General features: G+C 36.0%; 1 protein-coding gene and 1 long non-coding RNA gene across 3 annotated transcripts in view; one reads left to right on the forward strand and one right to left on the reverse strand.

Annotated features, from left to right (window-relative positions):
• Positions 1 to 14660: 14660 nt before the first annotated feature.
• LOC306651794 overlaps positions 14661 to 22594 on the reverse strand; it is a 90641-nt gene continuing 82707 nt past the window's right edge. The window contains exon 3 of one of the 2 annotated variants that reach the window (XR_013761208.1): positions 14661 to 14748. This is a non-coding gene — a long non-coding RNA (uncharacterized lncRNA). The remainder of the gene's footprint in view (positions 14749 to 22594) is intronic. The other variant, XR_013761209.1, reaches the window with a different exon arrangement.
• Positions 15786 to 16539, forward strand: LOC306652012 (peptidyl-prolyl cis-trans isomerase A-like). Its single transcript, XM_079125080.1, has one exon. It carries the CDS (start codon positions 15825 to 15827, stop codon positions 16317 to 16319), a length of 495 nt encoding a protein of 164 aa, XP_078981206.1. The 5' UTR covers positions 15786 to 15824; the 3' UTR covers positions 16320 to 16539.

The raw sequence follows: 22594 nt of genomic DNA on the forward strand, positions 1-22594 counted from the left end.
TGCTAACATTTGTGTTAAGATAATTGGACATTTCCTTCAGTGTACTATATTTCATCTTGCTCTGTGTGAGAACATGGATTCTTTGCTTTAATTTAGTGATAAAATATTATGCAGCAGACTCTCTCAAAATATATTGAACTTCATTAGCTTCTTTTAATGAATAAAAATATATTCAAAGCACAGACAGAAAACCAACAGAAAAGTGCTCTCCACTTGCCCAATACTTTTTCTGGGCATTAAAAGCTCTTTATATCACATTGACTTTAATCACTGCCCAGTGATTGGTGGTTCAGAGTCTCAGTTTAGAAACACAATATCTCAAAATGATCAAAACCATATTTTGAAAATAGCATTACCTCCAAAGTAAATGTGAGGTTCAAAAATAGTACACTGTAGACCAGGGTTTCTTAACAGTGGCACTACTGAAGATTGGGACATATCATTCTTTGTATGGAAGCTGTCCAGTACACTGTAGGATGTTTAACAGTGTCCCTGACCTCTACTATATGTCATTACATCCTCCAAGTCATGACATTCAAAATATCTCCAGACATTTCTAAATGTTCCCTGGAGGGCAAAACCATCCCTGGTCAAGAACAACTGCTCTAGAATAATAGACTACAGCTAAACATAAACATTTCAAATTATTTGCCTAAAATACATATCATAATAATAAGATATTTAATTTACCACACAATAGCAATGTCAGAAAAAGTTTAACTGGAATTCATTTACCTCTAAGTTTATACTGCTATAAACTGCATCATTATAATACAAGACAGCATTAGGCTTTAAGACAAAGGAAGCCCAATTGTTTATTGTGATTTTATGTCTCATATCAAAATAGAAATACATTATTTCAATTAATTTTCTTAAAACCTTAGCTCATTTGTTAATATCTAAAACAAAACAATGATGCAAATAAAAGAGCAGCTGTCAAACTAGTTCAATTAAAACCAGCTGGGATTTTGGGTAAGTCCTCCAACCTTAACTGGAATTCATTTACCTCTATAAGTACAAGGTTTCTCTTCTAGTACCCTTTCTTGGTAGGCTGTGGTTTATGCTGCCTCTCCCTGTCACTTGAGTCCTATTTCAACTTGTCATTACACATCTGTAAGTGTGCTATCATAAAAATTGGATAGAGGGGCCACAGTGCACATCACTTCCCTTGGCTCCAAAAATGAGAGGAAGAAAACAATGGGGTGCCATTTTAGACACACTGTATGGATAAAAAGAAAAAGAAAACTGCTCTGTTTATTTTTTAAAATAATACCCAATACCAGTTAAGACCACAGTGAAACCAGTATATACACTACTGATAGCTGGAAAGCATAAAGAGCCATAGAAGTATTCATGTTATTTGATGGCCATCCCACTTCACAGACTATCTTAAGGAAATAGTTCAAAATTGGTGATAAAAACCCATTCAAAAGTGAAGAAGTGGTTAGAAAATCTTCTCAATGGATTAAGCAGCTACAAGTTGATAAATATGAAGGATATGTAGTAATATGGAAAAAATTTAGTACATGACTAAAGTGTCTTCCTACATTCACAGTGCTCACAGTGACAATTTTGAAGGCCTATATTTCTGCTGTGATGCCATGGATGAACTCAGGCACTAAAGAGGAGTGTGGTGACCACAAGGAAGAGTGTTAGATGAGTGCATAATTATTCTAAATAAGTGTGAATCTATAAGTGTAAATAAGTGTGAAACTCCTCAGCATGTTTTACATGGATAGATATTGCTAATTTTAAAGGTGTCATTTTTTAAAAAAAATCACTTAAAACATTTGTCTATAGTAAGAAAGAGTAATTGGTACTTATTAATTGTACTTTGTGTACAACTATATTACCAAGTCTAAATATTTAACAACTTCTTGGCTTGGTGCAGTGGTACATACCTGTAATCCCAGTGACACACACCTGTAATTCCAGTGACTCAGGAGGTTGAAACAGGAGGATTGCAAGTTCCAGGCCAGTCTCAGCAACTTAGTGAGATCCTACTTCATTTTTTTTGTATGGTACTGGGAATTGAACCCAGGGCCTTGTATATGCAAGGCAAGCACTCTACGAACTCAGCTATATCATCAGTTCCTCAGTATTTAACAAAATAAAAAGGACTGGGGATGTAGCTCAGTGGTAAAGCACCCCTGGGTTCAATATCTGATACCACAAAAATGGGAGTTCTTCCTCATAATGAAATGACATAATAAGCATTGCTTCCTGCTGTGAAAATATAATGACAAATTGTAAAGAGATGACAGTTAAGACTTGTAAGCTGACAGGGCTTCTTAAGGAGCAGTTCTGGAAAACAGATGTCAAAAACACACTTCATGATTTTACTAGTTTTTTCATTATATTAATGGTAGCCAGAATTTACTTGGGAGATTTTCCATATCCATAATTTAATTTTAGAATACATATGGAAACACAATACCCTGGTGGTATCTCCTGTTTTCCTTACTTGAAGCAATTCAAGAAAAACCACGTGTTTAGTACTCTGAATGATACAAAACAGCTTCAACAATACCTGCTCTCAAGGTGATTTCAATCTAGTTTGGGACACTTATGCTGAAAAAGTCAAGAGAAGAGAAGTCTGAATTCAGTGAATAACTCAGCCTTGATAGGGTTCTTTCTTTTTTTCTTTCTTTCTTTCTTTTTTTTTTCTTGTCTTTTTTTGGAACTGTGTGGAAACCAGGGCTTTGCAAATGCAAGGCAAATGCAAGGCAAATTCTTTGCCACTGAGCTACATCCCAGCCCAATGATTCAACTTTGAGAGTCTTAGAAAACACATTGAGTATCAGAGCAAGGCTATACTGTGGAGGACCCCAAGCACTAAGGTGAGTTCACACCTTTATTGAGACAGAAGTATGATATTAAAATTTTAGAATAAGAAGAATGGCATTATCACCTTATTTAAACTCCCTCAACATCCCATCACTTCTACTATTAAACCTAAATTCCTTAATACAGTTTACAAGATTATCATAAGATCTATCTGCTTCTTCTCTTCTAACATCCCTATTGACACCCATGCCACTCTCCAACTCTTGCCATCCTCGAATTTTCTGTGTTCTCTGAAGATGTCAATATCCTTCCCACTTCACAGCTTTTGAACATGCTGTCATCTCTGCTTGGAATACTTGACCATTCACCTCCTCATCAATATCACTTCTTTTAAATAACTCATCAAATCCACAATCATTTCTTTAATTTATCTCCCTTCCACTAGAACATAAGATTGATTAAAAAAAAAAAAAAAAAAAAAAAAAAAAAACAGGAGAACTTACCTGTCTTCTTCACCACCATGTCCCCAGAACCTAGAATGTGTCTGGCAAAGTGTCAATATGCTTTAAATATGTGATGACCTGTTAAATTAACCTTGTTCTTAATTGTACTATTATACTAAGAAGAGAATAAAGTTTATCTGGCAGTAGATAGCTCATAGAGTGGGTTAGAAAAGGAAAGACATGGGTGGCACACACCTGTGTCCCCAGCAACTTAGGAGGCTGAGACAGGAGGATCATAAGTTTAAGGCCAGCCTCAGCAACTTAGTGAGACACTGTCTCAAAATAAATAATAAAAAGAACTGGGGATGTAGCTTTGTGATAGAGTACCCCTGGCTTCAATCCCCAGTACCACATACACAAACACACAAAAAAGGAGATAGAGCAACCAAATAGGAGGCAATTTGAGGGATCCAAGAAAAAGGTAATAAAGACCTAGACCAAGATTTTAGGAGCAGAAAAAGAAATGAACGGATACAATAAGCTTCCTAAGGAGAGTTAACTAGGGAAGTTGCACTTAATTAGCTATAAATCATGGAAGGCTTTATTAATAAACCCTTCAAAATAAGCCAAGGATATTAGAGATTAGCAATGATGGCCAAAGAGAAAACTACACAACACTAAAGAAAGAAATTAAAGAACACCTTAGAAGATGGAAAGATCTTCCATGTTCTTGGATATGAAGAATTAATATTGTCAAAATGGCCATACTACCTAAAGTGCTATACAAATTCAACGCAATTCCAATTAAAATCCCAATGACGTACCTTACAGAAATAGAGCAAGCAATTATGAAATTCATCTGGAAGAATAAGAAACCCAGAATAGCTAAAGCAATACTCAGTAGAAAGAGCGAAGCAGGGGGTATTGCAATACCAGATCTTCAACTGTATTACAAAGCAATAGTAACAAAAATAGCATGGTATTGGTACCAAAATAGAAAGGTAGATCAATGGTACAGAATAGAGGACACGGACACAAACCCAAATAAATACAATTTTCTCATACTAGACAAAGGGGCCAAAAATATGCAATGGAGAAAAGATAGCCTCTTCAACAAATGGTGCTGGGAGAATTGGAAATCCATATGCAACAGGATGAAACTAAACCCATATCTCTCACCATGCACGAAACTAAACTCAAAATGGATTAAGGACCTCAGAATCAGACCAGAGACCCTGCAGATTATAGAAGAAAAAGTAGGTCCAGATCTTCAACATGTCGGCTTAGGACCAGACTTCCTTAACAGGACTCCCATAGCACAAGAAATAAAAGCAAGTATCAATAACTGGGATAGACTCAAACTAAAAAGCTTTCTCTCAGCAAAGGAAACTATCAGCAATGCAAAGAAAGAGCCTACAGAGTGGGAGAATATCTTTGCCAATCATACTTCAGACAGAGCACTAATCTCCAGAATCTATAAAGAACTCAAAAAACTCTACTCCAAGAATTCAAATAATCCAGTCGACAAATGGGCTAAGGAAATGAATAGACACTTCACAGAAGAAGATCTACAAGCAATCAACAAACATATGGAAAAATGTTCAACTTCTCTAGTAATAAGAGAAATGCAAATCAAAACCACCGTAAGATTCCATCTCACCCCAATTAGAATGGCGATTATCAAGAATACGAGCAACAACAGGTGTTGGCGAGGATGTGGGGAGAAAGGTACACTCATACATTGCTGGTGGGACTGCAAATTAGTGCAGCCACTCTGGAAAGCAGTGTGGAGATTCCTTAGAAAACTTGGAATGGACCCACCATTTGACCCAGCTCTCCCACTCCTTGGCCTATACCCAAAGGACTTAAAATCAGCATACTACAGAGATACAGCCACATCAATGTTCATAGCTGCTCAATTCACAATAGCCAGACTGTGGAACCAACCTAGATGCCCTTCAATTGATGAGTGGATAAAGAAGCTGTGATATATATATACAATGGAATATTACTCAGCCATAAAGAATGATAAAATTATGGCATTTGCAGGCAAATGGATGAAATTGGAGAATATCATGCTAAGTGAGATAAACCAATCTCAAAAGGCCAAAGGACGAATGATATCGCTAATAAGTGGATGATGACACATAATGGGGGGAGGGAAGGGTTAGTGTTAGGGGTAGAGTTAGGGTTAGGGAGGGGGGCAAGTATGGAGGAAGGAAGCTCTGTATAGAAGGAAAAGAGGGGTGGGAGAGGTGGGGGGAAGGGAAAAATAACAGAATGAATCAAACAACATTACTCTATGTAAATTTATGATTACACAAATGGTATGCCTTTATGCCATGTACAAACAGAGAAACATCATGTATCCCATTTGTTTACAATAAAAAAATAAATAAATAAAAGTAGATTACAACAATGAAAAAAAGAAAAAAAAAAGACCATAAAAAATTTAAAAAATTTAAAAAAAAAAGAATAGCAATTTAGGGGAAAGGAAGCCCTAACTTCATTTGTGGGGGTCATGTAGAATTTGCAGTACCACTGAAGCATGAAAATGTTCAGAATACAGTTGGATAGAGGTTATGACTAAAGATACAAATTTGGGAGCAGTTACCATTGATGAGACAAGTGAAGTCATGGTACTGAATGAGCACTAAGATGGAGAATATACAAAGGTAGGACTGAAATGATAATAAAATCTAGAGTTAGGGGACAGGAAGAGGAAGAAAAACAGGAGAAGGCACAGAGTAGAACATGGAGACTATGCAAATAATAATGAAAGAGTTGAATTGTCTTAATCAAAGAAGACAAGGAAGGTGAGGAATAGTGAAAGGTCATTACCTTTGTCAAGAGATCACTATTGATCTTTGAGAGTCAGTATTCAGCATAGTGTAATGATCAACTAGAATGCTATAATGGAGCCAACCAATGGGAAAAGATTGTTGTTGGCAATGTGACCACTCAAGATTATGTCTAGTTTGAAAAAAAAAAAAAAACTCTTCTAAGACTACCAGAAAAAGGCAATCTGACCTGAAGTATTATGTAATGAAATATTGGCCTGAAATGATTGTGCTTCATACAATAGTTGTCTCTTATCCATGATTTCACTTTCTGTAGTCTCAGTGAACTGTGATCAACCATGTTCTGAAAATACTAAGTGGAAAATTTCAGAAATAAACAATTTGAAACAATTTTATTATTATGCCTGATTTATAAACTAAACTTTATCATAAGTATGTAGATGAATGGAAAAAATAGCATACATATAGTGTTCAATACTACCTAGTTTCAGGTATTCCCTGGGGGTTTTTGAATGAATGCCCCAGTGGACAAGGGGGAACTACTGTCTATCTAATTTCACACTACATAAATATAAAAGCCAATAACCCACCATGTAGATGGAGGGGATCCAAAACAAAAGACCTGAGAGACACAGACTACATCTGCATATGGTGATATGAATGAATCTCACAAGTAATATTGAGAGAAAGAAACCAGCTGCTAAAGAAACCAGATATAAAAGACCAAGTCTCTCTGTCTATACATATGTATGCATATAATATATGTAAGTCTATTTATATACAATAAAATACAGGCCAAATTAGTCCATTCTATCAACAGTGTAGTGCTTGCCTTTTGGAAGGTGATTGGAAGGCACCCAACAGTAGCTTCAGGGTTCATGATCATATACTGTTTATTGAATCACAAATGTGGTTCACTTTGTGATTACTCATCAAGCTGTACGGTTAGGATGCATGTGCTTTTCTTTAAGCATATTTCAATAAAAGGCTAAAAATAAACACAAGAAACCTAGTTAGACTAGAACAGTGAGAAGCTCTCTGGCCTTAGGTCATAAATAGAACTTTGGTTAACCAAGAGATGACTGGAGGCCTGTATACTCTTTTCTAAGGAGTTGAGACCAGCAGTACATAAAAGGTAATCCATCGTCCATGTGTTATCTTTTAAAAAGAAGCACTGGTAGATGCCTAGCTTCTCAATGTTGACATTTGTCTTACAGCTTGGATTTCTAACAAATATTCATTGTTAATTTTTATGTTATTTGTTGAAACTTACACTTAAAGAAAATACTTAAACATTCTCAAGTGTGATCTATGCAAGTGGTATAAGTTGAGCTAAAACCAGAACTTAAAGTGAGGCAGGAAGAAACTGCTTCACTGTGTTCAGAAGGTCTTAAAGCTCTCCAACTTCATTATTTCTCCAACTGGACCTTATAAAATATTCCATTTTTCACCTGCTTCAAGCACTAATCTGAACAAAAGTTTCTACCACATTTGAACCCAAATAATACCCTCAAATGAATAATCTTGACAAGTATACATCTTGTCCTTCACATATAATTACTTACATGACCACAGATTTAATTAATCTAATTTTATAATTTGAAAGTTATTCAAGTTGGTTAATTTTTATGTTTGGAGGCTGTTCAAAGGTGATTGCACATAACCCTTTCTGTGCTTTGGAACACATCCCTACTGCTTAAAAATATTCACAAGGGACATCTCACAGCTAAGTACATGAGGTCCCTCCAGTTCCCCAGGATTTGTAATCTTTGGTGCCCAAAGCTTAAAAATGAACACGATGACTTTGTTCCCTATTCCTTCCACTAATTGTTAATTGATGCTTATTACATTATGGCTGTCTCCAAGGCTCTTTAGAGAATCTGAAATATATTAGGTAATTCTGCAGTTACCTGTGAAAAAGAAGAAAATCAGCATTATGATCATTGTGTACCCAGAGTACAAAATGGTGCTTGCAATGCTTATGATTTGAAGTTTGCTAAAAGAAAGAAACTTCATACATGAAAAGATAAATAGCTGTAAAACTGCTGGTAAAGAGGCTCTATATCATCAATGTTAATCCTGCAAAAAGAAGTAGAAAATATGAATTTTAAGATGAAGTTCTAATTATAAATGGGTTAGTAATTATTGTAATGACAGTGAACACAAAATAAACTCCATAAGATTATGGATTAAAGGAAATAAAAGGGAAGTTTTGTAAGATATGTAATAAATATGTAATGCATGTCCTGCTTGAGGTGCCATAACAATTTATAAACTCTTTGTTTCCAGGGTTACTACCTGTGCCCTGGGGGAATTGAACTTCTAATGTGTGCTTGCTTTCAGAACACTGCCTCAGCCCAGAAGGCATTCAGTTCAGCTTCAATGGACTGACCAGAGCTGTGCTGTGTCTATCGATGCCTCAGGACAAGTATAAAAAAGGATTTATATAGAAATTTAAGATAGACCTTATGGTTAATGGAATTGGCTTTCACTGGCTAAATTCAGGACCCATGGACAGCATAACTGAAGTCAATACTACAAGGTGGTCTGATCATGCCCCGTGGACTCTTACTGATGACTACATATTGTAAAGAGTCTGTGGCAAGGGCTCTGGGGATAGACAGTGCAGAAGAGTTAACACAGCAGGTCTGAGGCTGTGGTCTTTAGAAGGACTTACTTGCAAGGTTGGCCCTTGGCTTGCATTTGGGAATTTGGCATTTAATCATCCCCTGGACTGATAAGACTGGTTTGCTATACCTACATTGTAGAACATGATTTATAATGAACACTTGCTTCCCTTTGGGGAGTCTGGAATTTTTGTAGTTGCTAGGCAGAGGGTGTCTATGTGACTAGCTTCCAATAAAAACCTTGGATGCTGAGTCTCTAACAGTCTTCCTTTGGCCAAAACATAGTACATTTATTACTGCATTATTCACTGCTAGAGAATGAAGCAGACTATGTATTCCTTCACAGGAGGAAGAAAGCATGGGAAGACTGTGCCTGGATTTCTCCAGGTTCCACCTGTGTCTTTTTCCCTTGTTGACCCTGTTGTGTATCCTTTCTGTATAATAAACCTAGCCATGTGTGCATTGATATACATCATTTCATGAGTTCTTCTACTGTTTTACCAATGTTTGGAACTGCCACCATATTTTTTCCCTTTTCCCCCCAAATAGTTTTCTAGGAAATAAAAACAAGCCCATTATACACATATTACTGTTTCATTAATAAATTGCTGCAGATTATTTATGACAAAATGCACCACAGAATTAGCAGCAGGTAAGTACAATGTAGACTTAATTATATAGTTTTTATGCTTATAACCATAGTTCAAGAAAAAATACTCTAAAACAGCATGTCTACGAGAATCATTCCCTCAACCCTTCATTATCACTTTAGAGAGTCACATTTAACTACCAAAATAAAATGGATTTAGGGGACTTAAGAAAACAATGTACTACACTACCATCTCAGTTATCCAAAATGAAATCAGGGAGGAAAAAAAATGAGGGTGGAATAAAAAGAACTATTTGTGGTGATAAATGTAAGAAAAAACCACAACAACCTCAATCCCACAAAACACAATCCTGTTCTAAGCTCCTAAGAAAACTTTAATTATTAAAAGAAAACATCATTGAACCAGATATTTAACTGAATATCATGCAGCACTTATAGTACCCAGTCAGAGAAACATTGCTGTCTATTTAAATTTTCCATCTTAGTGGCATTAACTTGACAGCTGCACCAAAGTCAAAAAAAATGCCATTGGGTAAACACAATAGAAAACCAATCTCAAGTTGCAGAAACCATGCAGTTAACATGTAGTTCAATCCTTTCTAAACTCAGACTTCTAATTCCAACAATATAAGTTTATCAAGTTTAAGATACACTAGTTTCTTATGTCTTTACCTCAGCACATAAATGAAAACAATACAGTAGGCTGTAGCTTCTGAACAGTTACTCCAAAAAATCATAAAGACTAAGAAAAGAAAACCAAACATGTAGTACATTTGATGAGACCTGAAAACAAAAACAATGGGTTTAAAACAAACTTTAACCATATACATAGACCAGTTCAAATCTCTACAATAGATGGTCACATACTTCTCAAACCTTTTTTCCCCCTAAACCTTTATATCTCTGTTCCCAACCCTCATCTATCAGTCTCATACCAAAAATATTTTCCCTTACCTATATAGTTACAGATGTTGACCCTAACTTCTCTACTCAGAACCAATGCTGGTACTACCAATGTTTCTCTGCTCATATAATTACATTCTCACTTGAGATCCATTAATAGCTGTATAATTTTCTCTATACATATTTTTAAATTTTTTATTTGTTGTTTTTAGATATACATGACAGTAGAGTGTATTTTGACATATTATATATACATGAAGTGCTACCCATTCCAATCAGAATCCCATTCTTGTGGTTGTACATGATGTGGAGTTACACTGGTCATGAATTAATATATGAACATAGAAAAGTGATATCTGATTCATTTCACTGTCTTTCCTTTTCCCATTCCCCTCTCTTCCCATCATTCCCTTTTGTCTAACCCAATGAACTTCTATACTTCCCCTCCATACCTTCCCTTTTTATGGGTTAGCATCCACATATCATCTTACATATTTAAAAATGTGATTTCTCTTTAGAAATGGAAGTTGTAAATGCCAAACACACCAACAGCTATATTATACAACAAAATCAAATGCCATGTTGTCTTTGAAGGTCTATTGACATGCAGCCTTTCCAAACATGTCTTCATACCACAGTATACATAATTCTATTAAATAGACCTTTGAATATGCATATTTTATAAAAAATCTCTGTGTGGATTACATTTAGGTCAAACATTGAAGAAGAGGTAATTTATTTCACTATTATAGAGCTGAGGTGACTATGAGGCAAATTTGATTTTAAAGTACCACATGAAATATACTTGGATGTGAGAACAATATATATGGTTGGGGACAGTTATCACTATAGATAGTAAACATATACAAAGTTGTACACAACAGCCTTTTGCATATGGGGTGTACACAGTGTTCTTCACTGAAATGAAAATTCATCTAAAGAAACTTTTAGTTTTCACTTTAAAATTACTTTCTCATCAAAAACATCTGGAAAATATGGTTACTATATTCTGCAGCATGTTAAATATTTAGTTGCTGACAAGGTAACAGATTTTATTGTTTATCTTTCAAACAAATTTGTCACAATGCTATTTAAAAAGTGAGTACTTAATGTACATGATTAAACCTGATTTTTGAAGACTTGACGTTTTTGTCTGACAAAAGTGTTATAAAAACACATAGTTGGCTATTGCATTTTACTTCATGATGCCTTTGTCCATCTCCAAAAATCCCTCCATGGTAACACCCCAATTGGCCAGTTCTTGGAACCAGAATGCAGTCAAGAATCAGGAAATAAGAAAAAAAGATTGCAGAAAACTGAAAGAGGCGTTACAAAGCTAGGGCACTAAAGTCATTGCACTTTAATCAAACAGCACTATTTCTTCTTTTACATGCATTTTTAACCATCTTGTTATTAGAATTCTTAAACTACAAGAGGTTAAAAGTACCAAATAAAAAGAGGAAAGGTATAAGGAACAGGCATTTTGACACCAGAACTAATAGTTGACAGAAAGGAAGAAGAGAGAAAACCATTACTTACGGCTCAGTACATATGAAGAGCCAGTCAATGGCCTTCAAAATGTTTTTGGTAGAGGAATTCTAAACGAAACTTCCCATGGAAGTCCACTGTGAAAAACAGATAAGAATCAGAACTGCCCCTTCCCAATCTTGAGAGGCAAGTACTCTACCACTGAGTTACATCCCCAGACCTGTCTGTTCCCATATTTAGCCACCTCCCACCCAAGGGATCGATATCCCTAAATCCCCCAAAGGCTCAGTTTGAGAACAACTTTTTGTAAGTTATCTGGAAAGGCTTAACAATAGGTGATTGCCTTTAAAAAAAAAAAAAAAGAGCAAATCTTGCTAGGCGTGGTGGCGAATTCATATAGTCCCAGTGGCTCCAGAGGCTGAGGCAGGAGGATTAAGAGTTCTAAGTCAGCCTTAGCAACTTAGTGAGGCCCTGAGCAACTCAGTGAGACCCAGTCTCCAAATAAAATACAAAAAACGGCTGTGGATGTGGCTCAGTGATTGACTGCCCCTGAGTTCAATCCCTGGTACAAAAAAAAAAAAGAGCAAGTCTTTATAGAAATTTAAACTAAAAACATCACTTTAGAAAGTTGTGAATGAAAACTCAGTTCTCTAGAAAATCTCCCTGGGTCAGATTTATATTTTCTGAATAAAATGTGGATAAGTGAGGTATTATCATACTTCAGTTTAATCCCCCTGAAATACAGGAAATATGGGAAAAATTAATGTATTAAAATTAAAACTTTTGAGTTGGGGATATAGCTCAGTAACAGGGCACATCCTTAGCAGGCACAAAGCCCTGGGTTCCATCTCCAGTACCACAAAAATAATTTAAAACTTGAACTCCTCTCTTCTAGTTCTTCATGAAATATATAATAAACTGTTGTAAACTGTAGCCATCTTACTGTGCTGTAAAACATCAGAATTTATTCCTAACTTAACAATATTTGGGTATCCGTTGTCTAATCTCTTCGATTTGATCATTAAACATAATATACAAATATTAAATGATCACATTGTACCCCATAAATATGTAAAATTATTATGTCAATTAAAATTCTCAAAATCAAAACTTTTGAGATTATAAAGAGATGATACTCACCAAATACTCTTCAAAATGAAAAAGAGTTGAATAAAAATACAGCCAGAGGATAAAATGCCACAAATTAAGATGCCAAGAAATGGTTTTGTAAAGAAGCTCTGTTCAGGAATCTTCCACAGGATCTGGTTTGTGTGAAATAGACATCTAAACTGTTCAAAAGTAAATGAAGTAATAATCAATGCAATGATACTGAAATAAATTTATACAGACACAATCACAATAATGACACAGAATCTTGAATCTGAACAAGATGTGGAATGTCATATGGGCAAAGGCTAAATCAGCCCTGGGCAAAAGAAATGTGCAAGAAACATATGTAGTTTTAAATTTTAGTGACCACATTAAAAAATAAAAAAGAAACAGGTAAGAACAATTTTAAGAACATATTTGAGGGCTGGGGATATAGTTCAGATGATAGGTTGCTTGCCTTGCTTTCACAAGGCCCCGGGTTCAATCCCCAGCAACAGACACACACGCACACATACACACACACACAAAGAACATATTTGATGTGATCTAACATGTCCAAATATTATAATTTAAGGCTGTGCCCAACATAAAATCAGTGATCATGAGCCAGAGAGGCAGCTCAATAGTAGAACCTTGTCTAACATGCGCAACTTCTTAGGTTCAATTCACAGTACCACAAAAAACAATAAGATATTTTACATTTTTTTTTGTTTTTAGTGTTCTAAGTGCTAAATTAGTGTATAATTCATATTTACAGCACATCTCAATGAGGACTAGCCAAATTTCAGGTGCTCAATAAGTACACGTGGCTAGTGGCCACCATACTAGATGGCACGCAGCTTGACAATCAATAAGAATGTTTATCCTTTCTTATAAATTCAAGGGAAGAGATTGAATGAGACTAACTGGTAACTATTCCAACATGAAATAATTTATAATGTTAAAATGTTCTCTTAGTATTTGTCTGAGAATTTATCTCTTAGAAGTTGTCAATATTTTCTGTTCTTTGTGAAATTCCACCTTCATGTTTGTCTTTTCTGATTTCTCCACTGTAATTGCATGCTATATCTTTATCCATTCCTCTTGAAGTGTGACCTCATTTAGTCTTTTTGGTATCCTGTTCCTTTTTCCTACATGTAGAATAAACTAACTTCAAATCTGTTGACTAGCCCCATTTCTCTGACTATATATTGGCTATCTTCTCCCACTGTAAAACTATATTACTTTTCTAAGTTGTTCCTACAACATGTACTTTTAATTTCATCCACCAAAGATAAAAGGAAATGTAAATAATCTTTAATGTGAGAAATATTTCAACAGTATCTTTGAAAATGGTACTTTCTTCTGTTTAATATTTTTGTATCTTTAATTCCAAAATGGTTGTTCTCTGTAGTTTTCTAATGGTACATTTTGTATTCCATGTACAGTATAGAAACAGTAAGATTGTTTTAGGCTTTACTTGAAGGTCAAAAGCAGTATTTTAAAAGTTTCTATTTTCCTTGCCTTCAAAGTATGCACCAAGGCAGGCACAGTGGCACACACCTATAATCCCAGTGACTCAGAAGGCTGAGGCAGAAGGATTATGAGTTCAAAGCCAGCCTCAGCAACTCAGCGAGGCCCTAAGCAACTCAGCAAGACCCTGTCTCTAAATAAAACATAAAAAGGCTGGGGATGTGGCTCAGTGGTTAAGTGCCCCTAGGTTCAATCCCCGGTATGAAAGAAAGAAAGAAAAAAAAAAAAAGAAAGAAAGAAAGAAAGAAAGAAAGGAAGGAAGGAAGGAAGGAAGGAAGGAAGGAAGGAAGGAAGGAAGGAAGGAAGGAAGGAAGGAAGGAGAAATCAAAGTACCAAAAAATGTGTGCGATACTAAAATTCCAAACCACATTGTAAAGATACTTATCAGAGTATCAAAGGAGATGGCAGCTGATGATCCTTCCATGCAAAGAATTAAATTCATAATGAAGAGGTCAGCAAAGACAATTCTGATGGGGAGAAAAATATCATTAGAAAATAATATACTTACTACAGGAAAATGATATGAACATATTTGATATGAAAGTCAGAGCATTCTTTATGTGAAAAGGATATAATAAATTACAAGGTTAAACCCTACAAGAATATTAAATCACAATGTGTAAAACAGCCATTGAACTTGGCACCATACGATAGCAATTTATTATAGGATATAATTTACACATCCTACTCATCTTTGCACCTTCAGACTCTAGTAGAAAATAAATAAGGTGTAGAGTAATACACACTATGGAAAAAACCATTATACAATATAGTTGTTATGGTTTAGATGTGAGGTATCCCCCAAAAGCACATGTGTGAGACAGTCCAAGAAGGTTCAGAGGAGAAATGATTGGGTTAGGAAAGCCCTAAACTAATTAGTGAATTAATCCCCTGATGGGATTAACTGAGTGTTAACGGGAGGCAGGTGGGGTGTAGCTGAAGGAAGTGGTTCATTGGGGGTGCAGCTATGGGGTATATATATATGTGGCTTTGAGGTATGTATTTGTATCCGGAGAGTGGAGTCTCTCTCTTTCTGCTTCCTGGTCACCATGTGAGCTACTTCCCTCTGCCACGCACTTCCACCATGAGGTTCTGCCTCACCTTGAGCCCCATGGAATGGAACCGGTCTTCTATGAACTAAGACCTCTAAAACTATGAGCCCTCAAATAGACTATTCTTCCCTAAAATTGTTCTGGTCAGATCATGTAGTCACAGCAGTGAAAAAGCTGACTAAAACAACAGTGAACGCAATCAAGAAATAGTATATATGAAAGGCAGATTTTGAATCCTGGACTGAAATTTGCCTTAAGGTTCCTTTAGCCAGACTGGTATTAACTTAAGGAGTCTGAAGTTATTGACTCAACATCAACAAATAAACTGCTACATCTACTGGCATCACCAAGTAAGCCCAGCTATTGTGCCTCCCCATACATGTTCCATACAAATTTGACCACAGCTACAGGGGGTATGGAGATGAGTGTTTTAAAAGAATGCCTAAGGCTTTCAAGATGCCGCTGTCGCCTGTGGTCGTTCTCTGTCAGCCATGGTCAACCCTACTGTGTTCTTCGACATCGCCATCGACGGCGAGCCCTTGGGCCGCGTCTCCTTCGAGCTGTTTGCAGACAAAGTTCCAAAGACAGCAGAAAATTTTCGTGCTCTGAGTACTGGAGAGAAAGGATTTGGTTATAAGGGTTCCTGCTTTCACAGAATTATTCCAGGATTTATGTGCCAGGGTGGTGACTTCACACGCCATAATGGCACTGGCGGCAAGTCCATCTATGGGGAGAAGTTTGATGATGAGAACTTCATCCTGAAGCATACAGGTCCTGGCATCTTGTCTATGGCAAATGCTGGGCCAAACACAAACGGTTCTCAGTTTTTCATCTGCACTGCCAAGACTGAGTGGTTGGATGGCAAGCATGTGGTCTTTGGGAAGGTGAAAGAGGGCATGAACATCGTGGAAGCCATGGAGCGCTTTGGGTCCAGGAATGGCAAGACCAGCAAGAAGATCATCATTACCGACTGTGGACAACTCTAATACATTTGACTTGTGTTTATCTTAACCACCAAACCATTCCTCTGTAGCTCAGGAGAGCACCCCTCCACCCCATCTGCTCGCAGTATCCCATAATCTTTGTGCTCTCGCTGCAGTTCTTTGGGTTCCATATTTTCCTTATTTCCCTCCCAAGCCTAGCTGGATTGCAGAGTTAAGTTTATGGATTATGAATAAAAACTAAATGACAAAAAAAAAAAAGAATGCCTAAAAAATGAGATTGAGCCAGGTGTGGTGGTGCATGCCTGAAATACCAGTGGCTCAGGAGACTGAGGCAGGAAGATCATAAGTTTGAGGCCAGCCTCAGAAATTTAGTGAGGCCCTAGCAAATTAGTGAGACTCTGCCTCTAAATAAAATAATAAAAAGGGCTAGGGATGTGGCTCAATGGTTAAGTCTAGGTTCAATCTCTGGTAACAAAAAAAAATGAGGTTGAAAGAAGGTGAGAGGCTAAATTGTGGAAGGCTTGGAATGTCAGGTTAAGGAATATAGACTATCCTACCAGCATCAAGAAGCAACTGAAGAAATTTACTGTCAAATTTACTATCAAAGCTGTACAAAATAGTACACAGTACAGTTTTTTAGGAAGACGAATCTACAGTATTGTGGAAAACAAACCTATGGAACAAGATAAGAGAAGAAACAAGTCCAGATATAAAGTGGTGAGAGTGTCTCATATGGAGATAGTTAAAATACAAAGGAATGAATGGATATAATGACATGAAAAATTAAGGTGCTTTTGGTTAACAGTAGCAGATTGAACTCACACATTTAGCTTTGACCACTCCTCAAAGCCCTGATAAAAATTATAGGAAAGGAGCAGGATACAGTGGTGCATGCCTGTAATCCCAGTGACTCAGGAAGCCAAGGAAGGAGGATTGCAAGTTTGAGATCAGCCTCGGCAAGTTAGCATGACCCTGTCTCAAAAATAAAAAAATAAAAAGAACTGGGGGATGTGACTCAGTGGTTAAATGTCTCTGGATTCAGTCTCCAGTACCAAAACATACATATATATATAGTAAAGGAATTCTAAAAAGGCATGAAAATATTCAGTACAGAAGACATTAGCACTACATTTCAGGAACTAGATAGCAGTTGGGCAAATAGTTACTGAGTAAGTACAACTGAGAAACCTGCATCCAAATTCATCAATAAGGAAAGAGGCAACTGAATTTACACCAGAGAACTCCAAAAAGATTCAGGAATTTGCAGTGCCAGGTCTGTCTGTAAGTAGGCATAAATGAGGAGAACTAACTGAAAGTCTAAAAAGTGAACAGACCTGCAAATTTCCTCCCCTCTCTGCAAAGTCCAATAATTCCACTTTCCCGACCCTAGCAGAAGACTGCAGGTCTATTCTCTTGGGGAAGATCCCTGAAACTTAGAAGAAAACTTTAAAAAGGAACATCTATCATTGACATCCTTGGAGAGATTAGAGGAGATATTGCAACCATAAAACAAGAAGAGGAAATTTTAAAGACTATTGAGAAAATAAAAGAGCTCTTGGGAATTAAAAATATGACAAGAGGAATTAAAACCTCAATAAAAGAGTTGGGAGACAGAGCTGATAAAATGTCTTAGAAAGCAGCATGAAAAAACAACACAAATGGAAAACAGGATGGGAAGAGAAAGTTCTTAATGTCTTTTATGGATATTAAGTACATTGCTCAAGGTCAGACAACAGATGAAAGGCAGATCTGTGGTTCTAACTCAGGTGTATCTGACTTTTCCATTCCACTTTCATGGTGAGACCACTATTCCTGAACCCACCCCAAAATCACATCTATCTTTCTTGGACATTTTTTCAGTCACCAGAGAGAAGGAATATTAACAGTCCTTCTGTGGTACACCAGGTTAAGCTTTGAGGTCTACTGTTTAGGGGATGTCTGATTTAGTTCTTTAGTTATTATGTTCTCTCAAGGTCCATTCCAAGTCTAGGATTCTAATGTTACCTTTGTGTATGCCGTATTTTCTCAATTTCTTATTTAGGAACACTATTTTGGATGCTTTCTGTTCTCTCATTAGAAGTCATCTGCTCTCTTCTAAACCAACTTCAGTCATTTGTTCTTACATTACACTATTTCTATTTTACCTTTCCCCTTTGTGTTTATGATCTCTTCTATTAACACCTTTCTTCAACAGTTATAATCTATTCTGCCCTTTAAAGGCTCATATTTTGCTCTTACTGGACATGTAGCTTCAAATTCTTTCATATAACAACAAAACCTCCACCTTACATCTCATAAGTTTCTGGCATCTTAATAAGGGTGCCTGGTTTTCCATGATTTAACCACATTTCTCAAAATGTTTTTAATACCTTTCTGCTCTAATGAATTTGTTTAGCCACAATATTCCTCTGCCAAATTTCCTACTTTTGAGAGATTCATTTCAGCTGTTATCATCTCTTGGCCAGAGAAATTACTTTTCACTTGACAAATCCTAACCTCCCTTCTTATACAGAAACTCAATTAACCCATCTCAACAATTTACTTTTTGGAAGTACACTCTAGAATGTTAATATGTGCTTAACAAATCTGTAACTGTCCTTCAACTTCATGTTTTTACATGCTAACTATTTCTTCCTGTGTCAATCTCTAATTATTTCTAGACCTTTTCATGGAACCTTAAGCAGCAAAACTAGAAGGAACCTTAGGAGGTCACCTGGGTCCATCTTCTACTCAAAACACTTGTTCACACATTCATCAAACATTTATTGAGTACCAAAGTGTTAGGCTCTGATGTTCAAAGATAAATAAAAAAAAATCTTTGCTCTGAAAAAGCTCAATCTAGTGGGAACGAGACATGAACAAACAAATTACAATTTAACATTGGAAATTCTACGGCAGATGACAAACAGAGCAGTAAGAACCCAGGAGAAAAGAGTGACCAAACCTGCTTTATAGTTCACAAAACAATTTCACAATCCATTAGTTCATTTACTTCTCTAAATGACTTTGTGACATAGGCATTACAGTCAAGGAAATGGACAATCAGAAAGGTTATAGGACTTACCCAAAGTCATTAACCTATTACTGAGTACTGGAATTCAAACTTCTTCTTTCATTTTTAACATCTGGGTCCATGCCCATCAAACTATGCTGCCTTCTGCCTTCCATATCTATCTATCACTTTTGGGGTCATATAAGGAAAAGTACATTGTTTAATCACTGTACTTTCTTCAAATTATTTTAGGGAATGTACATGGTCACTATCTTATTGCTTCTCCATCTAAATCCAAATCCATTTCTCTACTGTGAAGCACTGAAATTCTCCTTTGAGCTACCATATTTTGATAGAAAAGAATCTCAGTACTGTATAATTCTCCTGAGTAAGAGAACCTACAAACCACACCTGGTTTATGGCTTTAAAATCACATTCAGTTCTACTAACAGAACTTGGAAACTGAATCTTTCATTTTTCAATTATTTGTTTAGTCACACAGTTAGCATTTACTGATCACTTACTCAATGTATAAGACAGTGAGTTATACACTATGAAAAGTACAAAAGTGAATAAGCATAGTACTCATTTTTATGAGTTTTTAAACATAAAATGAGAGATAAGACATATCACAAATAATTGCAATCTAAGGAATACCGTGGCAAATGTTGTAGTAATGGTAATGAATGCTTACAAGTATAGGACATGGAAGAGAAGAACCTGAACTTGGAATTACAGAATAACTAGATATTTGGTATATGGAAATTGGAAAGAGGGGGTTAGAAATAGATGGAACAGCATAAGCAAAGGCAACCTGATAGAAGAAAATAGTAGCTAATAACCACAGATACCATTTAGTGTGCACTTATTCTCTCCTAGGCTCTATTCCAAATAATTTACATTCATTATCCCACATAATCCTCACAATAATTTTTTTTTGCAGTGCTGGGGATTGAACCCAGGGCCAGGGTAGGCAAGCACTCTACCAACTGAGCTATATCCCCAGCCCAGTAATTTTTTAAATTCATTTTTATTGTAAACAAATGGGATACATCTTGTTTCTCTGTTTGTACATGAAGTAGAGGCATACCATTTGTGTAATCATACATTTACCTAGGGTAATAGTTTTTGATTCATTCTGTTATTTTTTCCTCCCCCCCCACCCTTCCCACCCCTCTTTTCCCTCTATACAGTCCTTCCTTCCTCCATTCTTGTCCCCCTCTACCCCCATTATGTGTTATCATCCACTTATCAGCGAGATCATTCATCCTTTGGTTTTTTGAGATTGGCTTATCTCACTTAGCATGATATTCTCCAATTTCATCCATTTGCCTGCAAATGCCATAATTTTATCATTCTTTATGGCTGAGTAATATTCCATTGTGTATATATACCACAGCTTCTTTATCCACTCATCAATTGAAGGGCATCTAGGTTGGTTCCACAGTCTGGCTATTGTGAATTGAGCAGCTATGAACATTGATGTGGCTGTGTCACTGTAGTATGCTGATTTTAAGTCCTTTGGGTATAGGCCAAGGAGTGGGAGAGCTGGGTCAAATGGTGGTTCCATTCCAAGTTTTCTAAGTAATTTTTATGAGGCAAATAACACCAAGATTTCCATATTGCAGATGAGGAAACCTAAGCTTAGAGAGGTGAAAGAACTGCTCAACTTCCCATGATTAGTAAATATTATTTGTTTGAAATTCTTTTTTTTTCTTTTTTGCCAAGAACCAAGAGGTGAGAGTATAACTACGAGGAAGGTTCATATTTGGAGGTCAGGAGGATGAAAGAAGAAGATTAGTTAAAAGTCAACTTTACAACACAACAATTTATAAATCTGTGTTTATGGACATACAAAGTATAATGATGTAATTTGTAAAACAATCATAGCACAAAGGAGGAGAGAGGGAAAAGAGATGTATAGGAACAAAGTTTTTATATAATTTTGAAATTAAATGGGAACTAAACTGTTATGGAGACATTAATTGTGATCCAAAGCAACCACTAAGAAAAGAGCTTTAAAAGTATTACAAGAAATGACAAGGGAATAAAAATGGTAAACTAGAAAATATCTATTTAACTGAAAAGAAGGCAGCAATGGAGAAACTGAGGAACTGAAAATATATACGATCTATAGCAAGAAAATAGCAAGATAATAGACCGAAATCCTGCCTTATCAATAATTACATTGAATGTAAATGAATGTCATCACTTTAGGAGAGAACATGCAAAAAAAAATGAAAGGGAACAGGAAGAGGGAGAAGAAGAGGAAGTAGAAGGGGAGGGAGAAGGGGAGAAAGGAGAAGAGCCAAGAGGTGAGAATATAACAAAGAGGAAGGTTCACGTTCAGTGGTCAGATGGATGAAAAAAAAAAGAGAAGGAAACGAGATAGAAGAACTAGAAGAGTACAGTAAAAGGAATACTGAGAGAAAAGAACATTTCCAAGGTAAAAGTATAGTTAATTATCTGCCAACCATTGCATAACAAACAACAAGAATAAAAACTGAAACAATAAATTTGGCAAAAAAGGTCACTTGTCAACTTTCGAGCATGGTTTTCAAGGACAGGGATGTAGCTCAAGAGGTAGAGTGCTTTCTTAGCATGAACAAAGTCCTGGGTTCCATCCCCAGCACTACAAAAAAATGGAATGTCTTCCAGAAGAAGGAGCCAAACAGATAATATTAAGAAGAATGGGTCATAAATAATAAAGAGAGATTTGGGGAAAGGGAAAAGAAAATGGGATAGGAACAGAATAAGAAGAACAAGTACTAGTTCAAAGGATCTATTCTAAGGAAATATACTGAAATATACAAAACTTAACACAAAAGATATGTATCAAAGCAAAATTCATATGTAACATAAAACAGAGACAATCTAAAGTATCTAATAATATGTAAAAATTAAATTAAATGATTATATGAGTATAATGGCATTATCTGGTATAGTGATTAAGAGCATAGACCCTAGAACCAGACTGCTTGAATTTGAATTCTGACTCTTCCACTTACCAGTTGAGTAACCTTGGAAAGTCACTATATTACTTTGTGCCTTTTTTCCTCATCTATAAAATGGGATAATAAAATATCTACTTTATAATGTCGATGGGAAAATTGAATGAGTTGATATTTGTGAAGCATTTACAATAATGTATGACACATAGAAAGTACTGTTATTATGATCCATGGAATGGAATATTTTATAGTTGTTAAAAATGATATGGAATTTCCAGGATTGCGTAAAATGTTAAGACTCAGTATTTTACAACACACTCTTGAATGAATAAAATTGGAACAAAATGGTATATATTATGTGATCACAATTTACA

This window comes from Sciurus vulgaris (assembly GCF_902686455.1).
Source record: "Sciurus vulgaris genome assembly, chromosome: X".
Classification (NCBI taxonomy): Eukaryota; Metazoa; Chordata; class Mammalia; order Rodentia; family Sciuridae; genus Sciurus; species Sciurus vulgaris.

Excerpts from the sequence above, each read along its gene's own strand:
- LOC306652012 (XM_079125080.1), top strand. The coding sequence starts at position 15,825 with ATGGTCAACCCTACTGTGTTCTTCGACATCGCCATCGACGGCGAGCCC.